Source organism: Ascidiella aspersa, chromosome 1 (genome assembly GCF_963924565.1).
Source record: "Ascidiella aspersa chromosome 1, kaAscAspe10.2, whole genome shotgun sequence".
Classification (NCBI taxonomy): domain Eukaryota; kingdom Metazoa; phylum Chordata; class Ascidiacea; order Phlebobranchia; family Ascidiidae; genus Ascidiella; species Ascidiella aspersa.
The window spans coordinates 5,595,317-5,616,777 of record NC_139447.1 but is presented as its reverse complement, the minus strand read 5'-3'; the positions used below and the strand labels follow the sequence as shown (position 1 = coordinate 5,616,777).

The following is a 21,461-nucleotide window of genomic DNA, read 5'->3' as shown; positions in this document are numbered from 1 at the left end:
TCGGCTCCCATCCCATCCGATATTATCGAACACCCATAATATAAATGATTGGTGACACGAAAATTGTTCCAGCAGACATGAATTTAATGTGTTTGAACCGTTTGTTTAGCCCTTAGATTTCTCAAAGCAAACTTAAGCTGCATACCGAATTACGAATGCCTTTGTTACATTTAGGCGGAAAAGGTTTGTATTAAAGAAATCATACAGAAATGCAATTTATATTGCCCATTTGCTTTACCGTGTTCATAAAGTATTTTCCGCATGCACCAAACTTTATGCCGAAAGTATTTGGTCTGAAATATTTCTTTGATGTTTTAGCAAACAAAACGCAACTTCCAACAATTTTGACGCTTTCATTGATCACGTTGGTTTGTACCAGCAAATTTTGATTTATTGAAAAAGTTTTGGTAAAATTTAAAATGTCTTTGACTTATTTTTCTAGTTTGAACAACAAATGCGTCCCTGAAATTAAAACATGCATATAAATCTCTATAAATTTCCAAGTAAAAAAAGACTCTCTTGGCCTATATTTCTAGTTGAAAATAAATCCATCCTTTAATATAAAAATTTGTTTACAGCGCATTACACATGGTTCGCCGGTCAAATTATTTACAGTCTCGTTTTTCTCCACCTCCAGGAGCTGCTGGAAACGGCCGTGGTCAACTTCTCGGTGCTTCCCCAGTACCAGCGCGACCTACGCAACCTCAAGCTGGTCTGGGATCACGTCCGGATGTTGGAGGAGGAACAGCGAGACTGGAAGCGCAAGCACTGGCAGAAGATCGACACCAAGCATCTCCACCAGGCAATCCAGAAGCAGAAAGACCTTATCCAGTCGCTGCCTCCTGAGGTTCGTGTTGCACACATATGCAGTGTTGTAATGACTTAATTCAATGACTTTATTTAAGTGCCCTTGGGTCACTCTTTTCAAATTACTTAACTTGACTTAAGATGTTTTGGCAAATGACTTGACTAGAGTCTTTCTTACAAATGACTTGATTTAAGTCACTGTTTTCAAATAACTTGACTTTACTCAAGTCGGTTTGGTTAAATGACCCGACTTGACTTAAGTCGTTTTTATAAAATTACTTGACTTGACTTAAGTCGTTTTGGTAAAATGGCTTGACTTGACTCAAATCACTTGGGTTGACGTTTTTTTTCATTTAACGTTTTCTTTCTTTATAATCAAGCAAAAACGTGTACCGTATGTAGCAGCTCACCAATGTTCTATGTCACTTAAATCAAGTCACAACATATTCATAACTTTGTACCATACGGCTGTATCTCCAGACTACAGAGTGGGACGTTTACATGGGAATGATCGGCTCGATCGTTGTGATCGAACAATGTCTGCCGCTCGTTGAGGATCTCAACCACCCAGCTATGAGGACACGCCATTGGAAGCAACTTGTCAGAATAACAGGTGACTACAGCGAATTGTAAACCAAGATGTTAAGACTGTTTATTAATAAAAAACGTACGAAACATAAAATCCTTTCTTACAATAATTGTAAGAAATGATTTTATGTTTCGCACGTTTATTTTATATTTATCGTTTTATTTTAATTAAATATATATATCGCCCTATAAATAGGCAGCATCAGTTTCTGTACTGAAAGAAAACAACTAAGTTAAATGTTTACTTGATTAAAGTACAAAAAAAAGTCTTGAATTAAGTTAAATGGCAGACTTAAGTTAAGTTAATGATGACTTAACTTAAGTACACTCGAAGCAGTCTGGTAATGCCTGAAGTTAAGTTAATGACATGACCTGACTTGACTTATGTATGCTGTTTAAATGAATTCGAGATTGTTTTTTTGTACTGTAGTTCAGTTATCTCTATTTGTTAACTTAATATTTTTTATTAAATTTTTAAGTAGAAATCGCTGCGTGATAAATCGTAAATCATGCTTGAAATTCCTATATTAATTGTGTATCGCATTGGCCCCGTAATATTGGACGAGTACCGGTTCTACCACTTGGCATCTAGTACCTGCTCCGATCTAATAATATCAGAATTCCCTACCGCCATTCCTCAGTAAAACCTTAATTTCATGTTGATGATTTGTCAAATTGCAGGCGGTTTACTCCAGACGGACACGGACAGCTTGCGCAAGATGATCTTGGGTGATTTACTGGAGCTCGGATTACAGAAACACGGAGACGAGGTGAAGGCAATCGTTCAGAGGGCTGTCAAAGGTGAGCTCGGGGAACCAATAATTTTTATCTCTATATTCGTTACCATTAGGCCAAGATACTTAAACCAAAGACTAGAACACGGATCGAGCATTTACATAGCTTAATATTCATATTTGTATGTGCAACAGAACAATTTACATTCCCTTTATTTTATTACCGGCCAAACAAAGGCAATGCGTATCTGGTCTCATACTTTTAGAATAATTGGCGGGTTAAAGCGAAAGAAACCACATGATTGTTATCGAGTCAGTTTACACTAATGAAAGCCGAAATCGTTGGTCAAACAGCAGATTCAGAAGGGCTAGATTACAATTGTAAACTCACATATGTGTGTATCTTTCACTGAATGATATGGTACTGTAGATCCTCTTCAATGTGAAGTCGCTTGTACTAACATAAAGTAGCAAGCATTGACCTATGATTGTTTCTCGACTCGCTTCTCTCTGAGCCTGTACAGATCAGTTGGTAATGCGATGGTCCCGGTATGGCTGGAGGTCGTGAGTTCGAACCTCACTGCAAGCAAGTTGTTTTTTCTAGCTTGTCCTGTTTGCATCATTGATCGACAGATTCGGTAAGTCTGTGATGGCTTTCGGTCTATTAAAATCTCCAATACGAAAAACAGTGTTGTAATGACTTGACTAAGTACACCTAAGTCACTGTTTCCAAATGACTTGACTTAAGTCTTTTGGCCAAAATGACTTGACATTAAACAATTATTTATAAAATTGAATTTTTCTTAATTTTTCCACTTTTATCCTATTTTTTGTTTTGTTATTTTTATGGGCTATTGTCCATAATCGGACGAGTTTACCAGTTTTAATAGTTTAAACTTTTATCTATTGTGACAAGGACTTGACATAAAATTGACTTGTTCTAATTATGACTTGACTTGGACTTGATTTGAGAATCCGATGACTCGAACTGGATTTGACTTATAATTTATTCCAAAAACTTGACTTGGACTTAAGTTATTTTACGAGTCATTTCAAAATCACTTTTTTACAACACTGGTCTGCGATGACTTTCGGTGTACTATACAAATGAAACTATTGAAATCTTCAATACTGAAAATCGAATTAAAACACCGTTCGCACCTTTTCCTTAGACCTGACGATCGAGAGCTCTCTGAAGACTTGCGAGGAGGTTTGGCTGAGCAAGGTGTTCGAGTTGCGCAACCACACGCGCAGCCAGTCCAAGAATGCAGGGCCTGTGCTGGAGGGTAGTGAGGCAACAGGGAGTGAAATGATGCCCCACGCGCTTATGCAGACCCACGAGGCCGGGGGCAGCAAGTAAGTGCAGATTTTTCGGTTATCCTTTTTATGAGGAGCCCTCTTTTGGTTGTTGTAGTGTTTAAGAGTTTTGTTTCGGAATCTTTGTAAATAGCCGTATTTGTCTAATTCTAAATAGATGAATCAGGTGGCACTATATAAAGACAAATTGTCTAAAATTCTCAACAAGCTTTGGCACAACTGTGCTTCATCAGGTCAATCAGAATCTTTGACCTGATGAAGCACGGTTGTGCGGAAGCTTGTCAAGAATTCAATACAATTTGTTTTTACATAGCGCAACCTGATTCATCTGTTTTTTTTTCGAAGTATCTGCATTTGGCAGCAGTTTGGCAAAAACATACCAAACCTTTGAAAGCACATTAGACATGCCATCATAATTATGTAACTGAAGTCCTAATTTTATTAGGTTTTACTTTTTGTTATTCCGGCAATTCGATCTGATTGACGATGTTTGGCAACCTGACAAAATTCAGTATTTTTCTCGATTATTACCGTAAATTAAGGGTTTTTCGTTGTGCATCTTGCCCAGTTACTTTTTAATGTTTTTGTTTATTTAAATTGAGCATACTTTGGTGCAGCAGCCTTAAATAATTAAGGGAGGCTGATTTTACTCCAGCTTAACACCGACCTAAAAATTGGGACTAATTAAATTTTGTTTTGTTCTGCGTCTTGTCCAGTTACTTTTTACTGTGTTTTTTCAATTCCTTTGCAAATCAACATTTGGCTTTAAAACAGCAAGTATTAAGGTTCGAACTAATAACCACACATCTCTTGTTCTTCGTAAAATATCGATTTTACTTTTCTCGATTTAGAACCGGAGGAACGAGGACCAAGAGCATGAAGAGCGGACCTCACAGTCGCTCCTCCGACAAGACCGGAGCAGGATCGATCTCCAGGGGTCGCGGAGGAGGCAGGACTTCGGTGCTCTCTCTTCCGATTAGTCTTCTCAACCTCGTGGATGACCCGAGTCCGATCTGCCTCCTCAAAAACGTCGAGAAGATTCTTTCAGACTTGGAACACCACCAGGTTTGAGACATGCAGTGTTGTAAACAAGTCATTTTAAAATAAGGCCCAGTCAAGTCATTTTGAAATAACTTGAGTCCAAGTCAAATCATTTTAAAAATTACCTAAGTTCCAAGTCAAGTCATTTTAAATAAATAACTTAAGTCCAAGTCAAGTCATAAATAGAGCGAGTCAATTTCAAGTCAAGTTCTTTTTATAAAAATTAAGCGTTAAACTTTTAAAATTGTTAAACTCTTCCGATTATATGAGCAGTAACTCACTTAAAAACTAACACAAAATGAAACCTATAGCAAGCAAAATATTTATGTGCAAAACTTAAGATAATTACACAAATTGTATAACGAACACCGCCTTATGAAACACTTCATTTCAACCCAAGTCTTTTGTCCAAAAGTCTTGAGTCAAGTCAAGTCATTACACCGAAATATTTAAGTCAATTCAAGTAATTTTGTTCAAATGACTTAAGCCGCGTCAAGTCATTGAAAAACAGTATCTTAAGTGCACTTAAGTCAAGTCATTCGTTCGGTGATAGATGGAGTTGACTCGGATGCAGAGCAACAGCGCGATCGGCTCTTTCCTTGACGAGGTCACGAAGTGGCAGAAGAAGCTTCACCTGATTGAGGCCGTACTCGAGTCGTGGGTCAACGTGCAGCGCAAGTGGGTGCAACTCGACGAAATATACTCGGGTGAGTTTGCTACTCTTTGATATAATCCCAAAAGTTTGTAAGTCTGCTGGTTTGAAGTGGGACAACGTTTGGTAGGATAAGTTTGTTGTTAGGGTGATTTTGTAACTTGGAAAAGTTTTGTTACTCGGGTGAGTTTGCCGCTCTTTAATAATCCGAAGAGTTTGTTGGTTTGAAGGTTTAGGACAAGTTTGCTAATTGGCGTTTTATACCTAAGAAAAAAAATCGTTACTCGGTTAGACGAGTTTGTATCTAGTTTGCCATACAACAGTGTTTCGTAACCTTTTTGAGCTTGCGTCACTCTACAGAAATTATAAATAGTTCGCGGCACACTTGTTCGTATTTTTCTAAGTAGTCAACTGTAACGTTGCAATAAACGAGATTGAAACAGCACATTAACTGTGCAAGGTTAAAAAAAACTTTTTTTGGCACTTTTATCGTGCACAAAAGAATTGTACCACCAAGCTCACCAATATAGCATAAATTGAAATCCTAAAGAATTTGAAATATCTCTTGGCACCTTTGAGCGTTTAATCTGGCACCCTAGAGTGTCCCGGCACTCCAGTGAAGAACCACTGCCATACAGTGTAGTTTATTACCCGAAAACCTTATTTCGAGGCAATAATGAATGTGATACCCGGAAGAGTTTCCAAGCACCATTTGACAAAGTATAATTTACCACCATTTTTCTGGAACAAAGTAATTTCAAGTCGGATTGTGTTAGTTGATAAGCAAACACCAAATTTTACAAAATGTTGTTCACGTTATTTTCAACGTTGTAACTCCACACTTGACTGTATTCCAACCAGAAGTGAGTCAATTAAATTAATTCAGTTCAATTGCAATTACAATCACCCCCTTAAATGCTTCAATTACATTACAATTACATTGAAAACTGTAATTAATTACATCCATTACAATTACATTAAAAATGTAATTAGTAACATCAATTAGAATTACAAATTATAATATATCTAACTAAAACATTTTATTTTGATGTTTTTCATGTTTTTTCTTCCAGGAGCGGACGTTAGGACCGCTCTTGCTCACGAGGCAAACATGTTCGCGGTGATGAGCAAGGACTTTCGGCTGTTGATGCGAGCAACCGAGAAGAACACTAACGTCCTCCAGGGATGCTCCAGGAAAGGTAAGACTAGACCAGGGGTGACAAATCAGTAACGGACCAAGAGACGCATTGTTTACTCACGTAACCGCAAAGAGTCATAGCTTTTACTTGGGTAGAGATTAATATCACACTCTTTCGTCCTGATTTACTATAAATGGGCTCCAAAATAGAGACTTAAAAATAGTTACCGGCACATGCCTCCTAATAGCGACTCTTAGAACGGTGATAGTGCAACCTCACAATAGCGATTTATTTAAAACAGCGACTGCCGCAACAGCTACATCACTATACGTTTCCTATCGTTGGATTTTTTGCAGAGACGCAGAGAATTATCACATGTTGCGTGCCGTTTTAAGTTTTGTTATACTAATAATGAAACAGTCCAACAAAAACAAAACTAAAGGCTTTCATGCAAAACTATCTTATTCGCAAAACACAAGATTCTCCTCACATTAAATGTATTTCTCTCACACCAATTTACCCATCTATCATGACAATGTGATTTATTCGCTCGGGGAATCACACATTACACAACAAACGAAGGATAAAATCATAAAATAAAAAATACCTTTAAAAAGAAAAAAACAAACAAGTTGAAATAGGTAAATATATTAGAAAACACGATTGTGCAACATTGACCAGAACCATCAAAAACAACTTGACATGGTTCATAAGCTTGATTCGACCCAATTTATCGTCAATGATGTCGTTCCAGGACTTTTGCCCATGCTGGAGAAAATGGACGTCAAGATGGAGCAGTGTCGTCACGCGTTGCTTGGCAACCTGGAACGTCGACGTCAGAAGTTTCCGCGCTTCTACTTTCTTTCGCCAGAGGACGTAATGAACATCGTGTGTTACGGATACGACCTGAACGCAGTCAACAAGTGAGTGATGCACTTAGATGCTGTACTTTTCGAATGGTGCTTCAGGCAAAATGCGACTAGTTACAATTCTGAAACACTTTAGCAAGTAAAACGTCTCCCGCAGACAACAACATGTAAATGAAAGATTTTTCTTTTCGTGTCAGATGATCTAAAGACTGTTTATAAAAACAAGTGCAAAACGTAAAATAATTTCTTAAAATTTTACAGAAAAATATATTTCGCCTATAGGCATCTTCAGTTTCATATTCAAATAGAATTTTAATGTTTTATATCTATTTTTCTAAACAGTCTTAACATCATAATTCTAATTCTAATCTTAAGTGTAAATTGCTTGTGTGCTCTAATTCTAGTTCTAATCTAGTTAAAATTTGTCAAAAAAGCTACTTTGTCCAACGTAATTTTAGTCTTTCAGTCTAAACCAAGTATTTGAGTTGTTAATTTTGGTTGGGTCTTGCAGTTGATTTTTACAATCTAAAAAGCATACTGAAACGTACCAATATTAGTACAAGGATATTTACCATTAACATTCTAATGAGAATAAAATGCAAATTTAAACCAAATAAAAAACATATTGAACACCATTTGCATAAGACAACGTATTCTAGAAGTTTTTATGCGCTTTTTACTTGAACGTTGTATAAGTAAATAGTGAATACTATATTTTCAACTCTAAAAAAACATGTTAAAAGCAATCAAATTATCGATTTTGGTGATAATAAAGTTTGTTTGATATAGGGCATGTTTTAGCCGAATGTACGTGTACTTCAGTCGCAAAATGTAAGTCGATAAGAAATACTTTATCAGCGCAGCATTTAAAGTAATAAAATTTGTCCGCTTTTAAACTCAGTTATCAGATCCAGTTATGCAACTAATTCTGTATTACCTTTTCCGTCAAGGTATCTTTGCAAGGTCCTGCCCCACCTGGGTCGTCTCATCTTCACAGAGCAACCTCCAGCCAACAAGCTTGCTCCTGGCCGGATGACCGCTGGTGGGCGCAAGAGGTACAAGGTCACCGGGGTTTCAAGCACTGCTGGCGAGGTCATGACCTTTTACCGGCCGCTAATGTACGAAGGCCCGATGTCACTGTGGCTGCCCCAGCTGCTGATGGCCATACAGGCCACTTTGCAGGTCGGTGTTTTTTGTGGCCACATTTAGGTCTTAATATAGTACAGAGAGCTCAAGAATTTTTAGTCAATGTCGGCGAAGCACTGATATCTTATCCCTCATGCGAAATATTTTACCATTGAGTACTTTTTTGATTTATTTCGAGGGAAAAGTACTTGAAAAGAATTGTTTCTGGTTTAATTATAGTAAATAAAACATCTACAAGTGGAGGTTGTCCATGGCCACATTTAAGTCTTAATATAGTCGTCTTGCTATAGAAAATTTCTAGTCAATGTCAATACAGTACAGAAAGCTACATTAATTTCTAGTCAATGTCAATATAAAACAAAAAGCTGCAGAAAATTTTTATACATTGTCAATGCAGTACAGAAAGCTACAGTAAATTTCTAGCCAATGTCAATACAGTACAGAAAGCTACAGAAAATTTCTAGTCGATGTCAATACAGTACAGAAAGCTACAGAAAATTTCTAGTCAATGTCAATACCGTAAAGAAAACTACAGAAAAATTCAAGTTAATGTCAATACAGTAGAAAGCTACAGAAAAATTCTAGTAAATGTCAATACACAGTACAGAAAGATACAGAACATTTCTAGTCAATGTCAATACCGTACAGAAAGCTGCAGAAAATTTCTAGTCAATGTCACTACAGTACAGAAAGCTACAGAAAATTACTAGTCAATGTCAATAAGGTACATAAAGCTACAAAAATGTTTCTAGTCAATGTCATTACAGTATAGCAAGCTACAGAAAATGTCTAGTCAATGTCAAGGACAGAAAGCTACAGAAAATTTCTAGTCAATGTCAATGTCAGTACAGAAAGCTACAGAAAGATTCTAATCAATGTAAATACAGTACAGAAAGCTTCGGAAAATTTCTAGTCAAATGTTAAGGACATAAAGCTACAGAAAATTTCTAGTCAATGTCAATACAGTACAGAAAGTTACAGAAGATTTCTAGTCAATGTCAATACGGTATATAGAAAGCTACAGAAAATGTCTAGTCAATACAGTACAAAACACTATAGAAAATTTCTAGTCTAAGTCAATACAGTACAGAAAGGTACAGAAAGTGTCTAATCAATGTCCGCGGAGCTCTGATAATAATCTATTCTTCATGCAAAATATTTTAACATTGGGTTGTACTTTTTTGATTTATTTCGAGGGAAAGTAATTGAAAAGAATTGCTTCTGGTTTAATTATAGTAAACTAAAAATCTGCAAGTCGGGGTTTTCGATTGCCACATTTTAGTCTTAATATAGTAGTCATGCTACAGAAAATTTCTAGTCAATTTCAATACGGAACGGAAAGCTACGAAAAATTTAAAGTTTTCAAAAATGCTCTTCCTTTAATTCTAATCTAATGTTAAAAAAAGCTAAAATAAATTCAAATTCTAGATTTCAAGAATTCGGTAATTCTAATATAATTTGGAAAAACCGAAATGCTCTAATTTTAATTCGAATCTAATTTAAAAAAAAGCCAAAATAAATCTGGTTGTCCAGCAAGCCTGCGTTTTTTGATTTTGCAAAAAAAATTATAACATCTTGATGACCCGAGTTAAATAAAAATAAATAAACAGTAAATAGTCCCATGCTTTAACAAGCGTACTAAGATATTCACAGACGTTATCGTCGGTGTGCCTTCTAAGCAAATTACTTTATTTTCGTTCTTATTTCGAAGTTTCACTTAGTTATAAAACAAAATTTCGCAGGAGCACCTCCACGTCGCCCTTGGCAACGAGCCGCGTCCGGCCCAGATTGAGCAGACCCTGAGGAGCGTTGGGGCTTCTAAGGTGCGGATCAGTCGCCCCTCCTCCGCAGTGTCCCAGCGTTCCGGGGGCTCCGACCAGGGTCCCAAGGTGGTGATGACCCCGCCAGGACCCCCACCCGCCTCCGACAGCGAGTCAGGCCGTGATGAGCAGCCTCTTGGAGCGCCACAGGTATATCGAGTCTCTTAGTATTTTTTTTATCAAAACTATTGAGGTTAGGAAAAATGATGGAAATACGGCACGTGTATTAATTTGCTAGACGGTGTCTCCCACTGGAATTTTGAGTCTCTTGGTCAGGGGCAGTTTTGTAAACAAGTAGCTTTGATAGGACTCAAGTCCCAGTGAAGTCATTTGTAAAAACACTTAAGTCCAAGTCAAGATTAGAGCAAGTCAAAACAGTCTCTTGGTACTGTTTATGTCATTACTTAGTGTTGAAAACTACTTAAGTTGTGTTATTTTTTTTTTTCCCAGATAAAACTGCCGTTTATCGCTAACACCTCAGTCCAATTTCTTGTAAGGGGCATATTGCTTTCATGAAATTTTAAGCCGAAGCATGACTCAGAAAATATTTAACCCTCTAATATTAAACAAATTTGGAGCAGTATTGGATTGCTGCAGGAACTGCAAATGAAAACATGAAAAATAAATTTCCAGACCAGTTCGACGTGTTAACGAATTGAAACCGTTACGCTTGGGGCAGCAGGGTTAGATCTCCGTTGTTGAACATATACGTGTGTTTATCTTTGAATGATGATATGATATGGTACTGTAGATCCCCTTCAATGTGAATTTGCTTGTACTAACACAATATAGCAAGCATTGGCGTAAGGTTGTTTCTCGATTTGCTCCCTTCTAAGCCTGTGTAGCTCTGTGGCAGAGCGATGGTCCCGGTTTGGCCGGAGGTCATGAGTTCGAACCTCAATGCAGATTAGTTGTTTGTCTAGTCTGCTTTGCTTGCCTCATTGATCCACAGATCCAGTTAGTCTGTGATGACATGTCTAATCACGATTAACAGTGAATTCCTTTTCGCAGCGCACAGATATATCGGCCCAACTCAATGCAACTCTCGGTGGTTCGATCGAGAAGGATGAGGTGTCATGGACTTTGGACAACACTACACAAGTGGTTCTGCTCGCCACCGCCGTAAAGGTACTCGCGGCATTTAGGACCGGCCCACAGGGCCACTTGAAAAACTCGAATTCCGTTGTTGCGTTTTTTTTTTTCGACTGTCTACTCAAGTTATTTTGTAAACTTGACTTCTGACTTTAACAGCTATGCCTGGCCCGAGTGCACAGCCTTCCGCCATGTAAAAAGCTTTAAAAATACGTATTATAATTTGCGATTAATTTATAAACAAGAAAATATCAGAAATAAATTTTAACGGAGTGCATTTATAAGTACCTTGCTTGAAAGTGACCTGTATCTGGTAAATATAAAATTTAGTAAATAAAAATAACTGAACCAGTACTCTCTTGATCAAATCAAATAACTAAACCAGTACTCTCTTGACATTTCACGCTACTAGATTCTATATTAAAGGTCCCCCTTGTCGAAGTGTAAACGTGGATTTGGTGTTGTTAACTGGTACATTGTTACATGAAAACCCTATCCAAGTACATATTCCACAATTTCATGCATCACTTTGCCAGCTGACGGATCGAATGCGTGATGCTCTGAGCTCGGTCCAGTCGGGAGATCCCCAAGCGCTGGTCAAAGTTGCTGATGACGTCAGCGACAGTTTGCACGCCGCTGTCATCATGTTAAAAGTAAGTTATGGGAATTATTATTAATGTTTTATAATTTTCATAAAGGGTGAAAATGTGGGTAAATAGTTGATTAATATTGAATTCAAAATGTAAAAGCGTAATTGAACTTCTATTGTCGTTTATTTTCAATAAAATCGACTTATTTCTCTTAGATAGGCCGTCATCATGTTAGAAGTAAGTTATTGTTTGGACGACTCATGATTCTGTTTGTTTATAGCTATTCGTTATTCCTTGACACTGGGGGTTCTTAAACTGGAGTTCATTGACCACTTGGGGCTGTTTGAACTATTTTTGGAGGGTCCATAAAGGCCTGTTGGAATATCAGTGTATATTTAAAAAGTAATCATTTTTTTAAAGAAACAATTCAATTAAAAATAAAGGATTTGTACAGAATGTATTTAGACTCATTTTTTTCACATTTTTGGGCCGAAATCAGCAGATTTGTGAAGTATTATGAGGTCAAGTTATGCCGGCCTTTTTTGAAATTTTCTTGCCTAAAAATGGGGGCCCGCGGTAAAAAAAGTTTGAGAACCCCTGCTTTACACTTTACCTGTTAATTTGTTTTCCATTTTAAGGGAGGCATTAGTTCAACGCCCATACAGAAGTAGGTTGCATTTTGAACGTTTCGAATAACTCTTTATTCATTTTCAACATCTGATGATCTTAAGAGAATGTTCTTGGAGAATGAACAGATAAATCACCCTAGGCCACGCCTTTTAATTGCGCTTTTCAATTTAAAAGGAATTTATTTGTTCTCAAAATGAAGACAACTTTATCGTGAAAATACCATTACTAGTCTGACTATATCAAAAAGCAAGAAAGTATTTTTTCCGTGTTGAAAATGAATAAAGAGTTATTCAAAAAGCGTTCAAAATGCAACTGTATGGGCTTTGATATTCTTATTACGTCTTACTACAACCTCCGACCATTATGATCCAAAGATGGTATGGAATAGTGGTTTCCTTACTAGAGATTCGGTTAAATGTATTGAAGAAGTACAGCTATTTTGATTAACTGACAGAATATTTGTGAACCGTCAATTGACAAAACTAAGATTCCTACTCTATAAAATGCAATAGGATGAAAACAGCGACACGAGGTAAAACAATATAAACGTACGACTATCCAGTTTATTGTTTCTGTTCGTCAACGTAAAGTATAATTCCATTTAGGGAATCGAGGATGAACGGATGGTTCACACCAAGGGAACGAGGAAGACGGTCGGGAGCCGTGGGAGGGACAAGGATCATCCGGATGGGAAGAACAATGAGGACAATGAGTCGGACTCGATCGGAGCTCCCTCCACCAGGTAAAGAGGAAAATGTGGGAGCATATTGCGTCGTTTGGTTTCTTGTATGGTTTCTAGAAATCGGAGTTTTAAATGCTCTAAGCACCTTATTTGCTCAATAAACATGCACACACATGTGATAACGACTGTATTCCAGCCCCTCTGAAGCTGTTTTTGACCAACGATTACGGCTTACGTTTTATTAGTACACTCCCACTTTAGTGTTTTACTACGCCTCATTTGGTGTTTCTTTTTAAATGTTCCAACTTAGGTTTCAAATGTTACAGCGCATAGGTTGTAAATGTATCAACGTATATGTTTTAAAGGTTACAACCTATCTAATTTGGTTTAAAAGGTATATTGTATTATCCTTGTCCAAAATTAAATATTTTTACAGAACAAAATTCGTAATCAAAACATAACTTGAGGTTCCTTCTTTAATAAAAATGATTCTAGGTGAAAACAAACTGTTTTAACTGGCTGTAATTTGAACCAAACATTAACTAAAATGCCTATCAAAACCCGAAAAGTTGTCGAAACAACGCTCTAAACGAGATTTTATTACGTTTAAGTGTCTCATGAAAATTTATTTTAAGCACAAATAGGGAAAAACTTGAAAACTAATATGCACACATAGAAAAAAGGCAAGGCCATTCGCAGCTTTAAGTCAAGCGTATTACTAGCAAAGGGCCACTCGCCCCCTTGAATCTTTCGCAAAGCAGACCGTCATTGTGACGTCAATTCAATAAAGCATTTCAATCTTTATTAACGTCAACAAAGCAGGACAATTGTCGAGTGGAGTGATCAAGAACTTGGTATCGTGGGGTGTCCACTCCATTGGCACCCCAATAAAATGCTTTCACCAACTCAAGTAAAACAGCATTTTAATTTTATCCCGCCAGAAATTAGATTAAAAACGTCGTAAAACCTCTATGCCAAACCATTCGCGAAGAAAATCGTTTCGAACCAACGCTCTTTCTCCATTTCAGGTCAAGTCTTGACGACGACATGGACATGGATGTGGACGACGCGTACAACGAGGACGCCATGGGACCTTCGGGGGATTCGGGTCAGGGAGGACCTATCAATACGATGCAGAGTCTCCTCTTCACGGAGCAAGTGCGATCCGGGAGCCGAGCCACCAAAGGCGACCTCATCGAAATGGAGTTGAGAGAGGCAAAAGACCAGGTCTCTGTTTTTTTGTGTGAACTTTTATTTTTGCGTTGGGTTTAAATACAAGTGTTTGTACGCACTTGGCACATCGGGTTGTGTGTCACTCGCTGAGCACTCAGTTTTTACAGTGTGTTCAACCTTCATTTATAACCTAAAATATTTTTGCGAGGATTTGTTTTTTCAAATGACTTCCAGCTTACTATTAATGGTGCGTGGTTAAAAATTGATGAAATTTTGCGAAAAGCAAGATTTAATAAAAGTTAGCAAAAAACAAGCGCTTAATGGTTTAATCTTCATAAACTGAAACCCAAATACCGCGCTTATAATAAGAGCAATAAGAAGTCAGGTATGAATTCTGGTTCCAAAAATAGAAAATAAACCAAGGGTTTCCAATGGTAAACTTCGGGGTACGTTAGGTAGTTTTTGAAAGGGGAAAACATTGGTATTCGTCTTTAAAAGACCTGTAAATCATTGAAACACTACTGATAAAAAAGGTCTGGTCCTAGTTACATTATGCGCATAAGCATATATTTAGTTAAATTTAACTCCCTTACTCGTTTCAGGACACACGGAACGCCAGCTCGGCGAGGAACGACGGCAAGTTGCTCCTCTTCCCGTGTCAGATCCGGAAGATCAGCGGACTCATCGGGCTCCTCACCCAGCAGCGCGACCTCTGTCATCGCCTCCGGGACGCTATTGTGGCCGAGGGCTCACAGGACGCCGCTGAAAAGGTCCAGCCCATAAGTTAGAGTAGTCACAATTGAAATTCTTAATGCTCGTAACTGGGTTACCTACCCTATTTTTTTCAATGGAATCTGTTATATTTTGGTGAGTTTCGTCATTTATTAATTTTAAACATAATTATATCATTGTAGCTTGATAATTAATTGCAAATCCAAAAAGGTCGAGTAGATCGACATTGATTAAGACGATTCGATACGAGCTTAAAAATAATGAAGTCGTTCCTCGCAAGACCATTTCAAATGTGTCGATGTATAGATTCGCATATTTGACGTCTTTACATTCATGCCAAAAGTCGCATTTACGTTGTATTACAATACAGTTTTTTTACTGAAAATCGATAAAACCTGTTATGGGATTGCGGGAGAAGCCAATGAGCCTCACAATCGCTGCCCTTTGATTGTATTTTAAATTTAAATAACAAAATAACAATAAAACCTAGAGTTTAAAAACCCGAGTAAAACTAGGCTCCGACATTTTTTTAAGGAATATATTTTATGGAATATATAATATATATATTTTTGTTTTGTACAGATAAACTGATGATGTCAATCATATGGCGAAAATAGGGCGAAATGCATATTTATATTCAAAGTTTTAGACCTTGGTGACTGATTGTTGTTTGAAGCGGTGCAGTTCTTAAGCTGTTGCAAAGCAAAGTTATAGTAAAATAATAAAGAGTGAAAAACATTTGAAAGCAGTACAGATTAGGTAAAAGTTTAATCAGAGGAAAGCTATATGGCTTTCTGGAAGGTGACTGTTTAAAATGAAATAAATACCCAATATTAAAGATTTCATTCGAAACTCTGTGTCTCCCGCAGCTATTTGACTGGGAAGCTCACCTCAAGCACAGCTACTCGCCTGACGACATGGGGGTCAAAGTTCAAGCCATGACGTGGAGCTTCGACTATGGATATGAGTACCAGGGGTCGTGTCAAAGGTCCGTAAAAAAACTTTCTCCTCGTAAACTAAAAATAAGCTCTTCTAATATATATTTACACTGTCATTCCCTGATGAAGGCTTTTTGAATAATAAGCCGGAACGTTGAATAAACAAATATATACCAGAAGAACTTATTTTTTGTATACTATGCCTGGTAGCAACAGTATATTTATTGTTATCTTCTTAATTTGATTCACAGTTCTTTTAATTATACAATGTCAGCTGTATCAAATCTGTTATGGATGATATATATCTTGGCTAAATAAATATGCTGTTGAAAGGTATTTATTTGTTTGTCCAACGTTTCAGCTAACTATATAGGTACCTATATATAAATACTTTATATAAAAAGCGATAAAAAAAAGAGCGACGACGCACAACTCGTTTTATTTTGAACGTTGTTTAGCCCGATTTTATCTCTTTTTTGTGTCGTTTTACTTTGCGTGGTGTTTGGCGTGGTGTTGTTACATTCCCTGACGAAGGCATCCAGAATAGGAAACGTCAGATAAACAAATAAATACCAATCTAATGTGGGGCAAAATTCAAGAAATGTGACGTCATCGAATAAAAATTTTTACGACGTACTTCTTAAACGATCACAATTCAGAGCAACCAATCATGAATGCGTTTTACTTCCATCGCACATTTCGTTATTCTACTGTTGCTATAGTAAATCCAAATAAGCGAAACCTTTGCCTTGGCTTAGACCTTAACTGGCGCGTTTTAAACAAAAGTCTTTCCCCAGGTACGTTGTGTCTCCCTCGTGCGACCGAGTCCTCCTCTCCATTTGCCAAGCTCTTCAGTCCCACTCCGGAGTGGCCATCACATCCGGAGGAGTCTCTTCGGCTCCCGAGACCCTCTCGGAGCTCTCCTATCAACTCGGTCGGGGACTCTACGCAGTACTTTGCACGCAATCGATGGATCACTACATGTTAGGTAAGCATAAGTTCGTTTTGTCTTGGGTAAACTATGCTCACTTGTTTCAACTGTTTCTATTCGGAATGAGTTTTAAGGGTTAGCGTTTTTCATAACTTATAATCTAAATTCTGGAAATAAAAACCCGAAAACAGAAGTACAGCGACTGCATATTGCAAAAAATAAAGATGCATTGATAATAATATGAAATGCAAACCCAAAATGTCGAGTAGATCGACATCATTTTTATTAATACGTTTCTATACGAGATTGTATCATCTTCAGTGAAGATACAAGTTATTCTTCATTTAAATTATTTGTATTCTTCGATTTTTTTCTAGTGAATGAAACGGGAAAATTTTTATCTAGCTTTTAAAGAGATGTTGGGCTTTTTATATCTATCTGAATAACAACCTTAAACTGCTTAAAGAACAGTGTCTTCACTCTGTTATCACTTAAACACGCACAACGCTGTAAAAATCTTGGATTTAGTTCAAAGAAAATGTGACTTTACATTCCTAACAAACTTGCGTTCCTCGCAGGCGACCTGTTCAAAGGCACGGCTGAGACGGGCTGTTGGATCTGCTTACACCGCTTCAACTCCCTACGTACTTCCCTACTGTCGGTTGCCGGTCAGCTGGCAGCTGAAGTACAGCGCGCTCTCAAGGCTGGCAAGTCGTCGATCACATTGATGAGCGAGGACATCAGTCTTTCGCCGAGCGCCGCCTGCTTCGTGACCCTTGACCCCGAGAGCCGCGTGACCCTTGACCCAGGATCGCTGAACCGTGCAGTGCCGACGGTGGCGGTCGGGATGCCCATCGAGTGCACAAGCTACTTCAGGTGACGCATCGTTTTCTGGGATTTGGGCCGAATAGCGACTATTAGAACGGCGACAGTCAGAATAGCGCCCTCACGAAAGTGATTGATTTGAAACAGCGACTGTCAATAGAGCCACTGTATTAATTTGTTTGTTTTTTACTAACTAAAATAAAGTAAAGAAAGTAATGTAAAATAAGTGGTGAACGGTTAGTGGCTTACCTACTGATGTCCATCAACGATCATTAAAGCGCAGATCGCCCTTTATTTTCCTATTTTTACTTTATAAACGCGTGTTTGTCTTGCGCTACCGTTAGACTTTACCATGTACCAGCTACGCAATAAAGCACCAACCGCTTTACTGGTGACCCCGACGTGATCTAGGCTAGCGCAGCAGAAACACGCGTTTATAAAGTAAAAATCGGAAAAAGGGCGATCTGCGCACTTCGATGTACGTGGATGCACATTAGTAGGTTCGCCACAGTGTACGTATCATGTATCATCATCACTTATAGGTAAATAAACCCAAACCGTAAACTTACACAACTATACAGGGTTGTTCATGCGGTGAGCCCGGACAGACGAACCGTGCTTGAGATCCAGCTGCTCTCCCAGGGCTTTACCCAAGCTCACGAGCTTTCACGCAAGCTCTGTCACCTGCTGGACCTCTGTGGATCTCTGCTCTCAACCATCCCAGCCAATCGCTTGCAAACCGGTGAGCGGGTTGGTTTTATTGAGTGTTGGGCGGCGTTTTACTTGATTTAAAACGCAATTTCGATTCAATTACTAGTTTTGGACTGATCAATGAAAGATACACACACATATTATGTGAATATGCTGTTGTTGCCAGGCACTGTTTCTATTTCTATTGTAAAATTGTTCTTCCGGCAAATTTGTTTTAAAGTGCCAACGTTTCGACCAGCTATTCGGGCAATCTTATTCAGGGCAATTATATTTTAATTAACGGGAAAAAAGTAAATATATATATATTTTTTTCTAGAAGATTGCCCGAATAGGTGGCCGAAACGATGGCACCGAAACTTCGGTATGTAGCATCTTGATGATTTTGAACAACTCTTTATTAATTTTCAACATATAAAAGATGTTGATGAATAAAGAGTTATTCAAAACGTTCAAAATGATACCTACTTCTGAATGGGCTTTGATATTCTATTTAATTAAGATTTGTTGTAATTAAATCACGCTTTACACAATTTTACCACATCTTTTCCAATTTCAGCACATTGCCAGGACTCGTCGGCCGGTGGCGCTAGAACGCACATCGTCTTCGGCGACAACGCGATTACGTCACTTCCGCTTTTCGAGCATGTGATCGCGGGCGCGGGATCGTCGCTTGACGTCCTTCTCCGCGAGCAGCTAGAAATGAAGCAAGAATATCGCGACCAGATTGTGCAGAAGACGAGGAAGTTCGCCAGCATCTGGAAGCACCGGTAGGTTTGGGCGTTTTTGAAGCCAAACATCCCTGGCGCGAGTCAATCAGCGCCGACTTAGCTGTAGTCTCGCGGCAGACCTAACTGCTCGCTTGAACCGACAACGTGATTTTGAAGCCAAATGGGTCCTGCCGCGAGCCAATCAACGCCGGCTTGGCTATAGTTTCGCGGCCGCCTTAACCTGAACCGACAACGTGTTTTTGAAGCCAAACAATCCCTGGCGCGAGCCAATCAGTGACGCCTTAGCTGTACTCTCGCGGCAGACTTAACTGCTCGCTTGAACCGACAACGTGTTTTTGAAGCCAAACAATGCCTGGCGCGAACCAATCAGCGCCGGGTTCAGCTGTAGTCTCGCGGCAGCCTTAACTGCTCGCCTGAACCGACAACGTATTTTTCAAGCCAAACAATCCCTGGCGCGAACCAATCAGCGCCGGGTTCAGCTGTAGTCTCGCGGCAGCCTTAACTGCTCGCCTGAACCGACAACGTATTTTTGAAACCAAACAAGCCCTGGCGCGAGCCAATAAGCCCCGGCTAAGCTGTAGTCTCACGGTAACCTTAACTGCTCGCTAAACCGACAAGTGTAAATTGACTGGTGCTGGTGGGCGTGTAGTTGTGGAAAGATTTCGGTCGGATTATGGTCTAGAGTTAGACACAAACTATATAAAAAAAATCTGGAGTCTGACGCAGCAGGCAATGACGCCATGTTTCTTTTTTGACTCGCTCCCGTCTGATCCTGCGCAGCTCAGTTCGTAGAGCGACGGTCCCGGTATGACCGGGTTCGTGAGTACGAACCTCACCGCAGGTTAGTTGTATTTCTAGCTTTGCCTTGCTTGCACTACAATCCTTAAAGGTGAACTGATTTAGGTAAGCCTGTTCAAGGCATTTTGTGTGCAGTTTAATCCTGATCATGACTGATTTCGGTTAGCCTCTCCAAAGGCATCTTGTGTACTACTATGTATAGGGGTCGTTATCATTGGCCAGTACGACTCCAGAAGGGCTTGATCACAGAATACATTGTGAAATAAGTGAATTTAGCCTTTTGTGCTACTGCTTTGAGTGGGATAATATTTGTTAACCTGTGTCTTGTAAAAAAGGTGGATTAAGTCTTTTGGGTTACGAGTTTTGGGCGTGATAATACATATACACATTGTGTATATGCATGTTCCAAATGCGCTTCTAAACTGTTTGGGCTAAGACATATGTATTAAAGTTTGCTTGACATACGCGTTCAACTCCAATTTGACGTAAATGCTAAGTTATATTCGATTTATCTTCTTTCCAAGATCGAGTTTGATGTCAAGCTCTGGAGGACTTGCCGCCAGCTCCACGGCGGGAGGCGACAGCGGGACGGAAGGAGGACAAGGACTCGTCCTTCCGGGAGTCGGAGGCACGTCTTCCTCTTCCATGGAACAATCGCTGGATCTGACCACCCAGGAGGCGATGCAAATAAGCAAAGAGTAAGTTTATGTAGTATGAAACGCGGCGTGAGATTCTTTTGTACAAATTTAACGAATTTACTCCTTTAAATGTTCGAATTACATTGCAATTACTTAGTGCTAAAAAGACTTAACTACACTTACAATTACAATGAAAGGGTCCGTTTCGGCATGGCATAGACTTCATAATATACACACCACAGTCATGTTAACGGCCACGTGTTTAAAAAGCATTTAATAATTACAATTACTTGTAAACAAAGCATTTTATCAACCAAAATTTTAAGAAATGATTTTATGTTTTATACCTGTTTTCATAAACAGTCTTAAAATCATCTGATACGAAAGCAAAAAAATCTTTCTTTAACTTTTTATTGTCTCCTAAAGTGTTTGAGTTTAAGCCAGTAGTTCGCAACCTTTTTTAGTTTGCAGTACCCTACAGAAATTATAAATAGTTCGCGGCACCCTTGCTCGTATTTTTGCTGAGTGGTTAACTTTAACGTTACAATGAAGGAGGCTAAAACAGCACATTAACTGTGCAACAAGGTTAAAAAAACTTTTGAATTTTGGCACTTTCATCGTACACAAAAAGTTGTATCAAGAAGCTTACTAATAGAGCAAACATTGGAATCCATAAGAATTTGAAATATCCCTTGTCACCCTTGAGCATTAAAAATGGCATCCTGAAGTGCCCTGGCAGCACCCCTATTGAGAACCACTGATATAAGGCCTTAGATTGTTGCATTATAAATGACTTTGCAGAACTGAGACAAAATGTAGCAATGCGGTATACTGAAATTAAGTTCTTCTGGTACTTATTTGTTTTATCCGGCATTTCGGC

General features: G+C 38.6%; 1 protein-coding gene across 1 annotated transcript in view; it reads left to right on the top strand.

Moving 5' to 3' along the window:
- Positions 1 to 21,461, top strand: part of LOC146166721 (uncharacterized) — a 103,316-nt gene that overhangs the window by 28,259 nt on the left and 53,596 nt on the right. Inside the window, exons 27-47 of the mRNA XM_083384792.1 lie at positions 638 to 847; positions 1,288 to 1,420; positions 2,077 to 2,196; positions 3,302 to 3,485; positions 4,298 to 4,511; positions 5,041 to 5,194; positions 6,213 to 6,338; positions 7,033 to 7,201; positions 8,098 to 8,329; positions 10,036 to 10,272; positions 11,125 to 11,241; positions 11,742 to 11,858; positions 13,031 to 13,167; positions 14,136 to 14,322; positions 14,883 to 15,050; positions 15,882 to 16,000; positions 16,748 to 16,938; positions 17,460 to 17,757; positions 18,288 to 18,456; positions 18,985 to 19,184; positions 20,468 to 20,641. Coding sequence (XP_083240918.1) covers positions 638 to 847; positions 1,288 to 1,420; positions 2,077 to 2,196; positions 3,302 to 3,485; positions 4,298 to 4,511; positions 5,041 to 5,194; positions 6,213 to 6,338; positions 7,033 to 7,201; positions 8,098 to 8,329; positions 10,036 to 10,272; positions 11,125 to 11,241; positions 11,742 to 11,858; positions 13,031 to 13,167; positions 14,136 to 14,322; positions 14,883 to 15,050; positions 15,882 to 16,000; positions 16,748 to 16,938; positions 17,460 to 17,757; positions 18,288 to 18,456; positions 18,985 to 19,184; positions 20,468 to 20,641 — 3,656 coding nt within the window. The remainder of the gene's footprint in view (positions 1 to 637; positions 848 to 1,287; positions 1,421 to 2,076; positions 2,197 to 3,301; positions 3,486 to 4,297; positions 4,512 to 5,040; positions 5,195 to 6,212; positions 6,339 to 7,032; positions 7,202 to 8,097; positions 8,330 to 10,035; positions 10,273 to 11,124; positions 11,242 to 11,741; positions 11,859 to 13,030; positions 13,168 to 14,135; positions 14,323 to 14,882; positions 15,051 to 15,881; positions 16,001 to 16,747; positions 16,939 to 17,459; positions 17,758 to 18,287; positions 18,457 to 18,984; positions 19,185 to 20,467; positions 20,642 to 21,461) is intronic.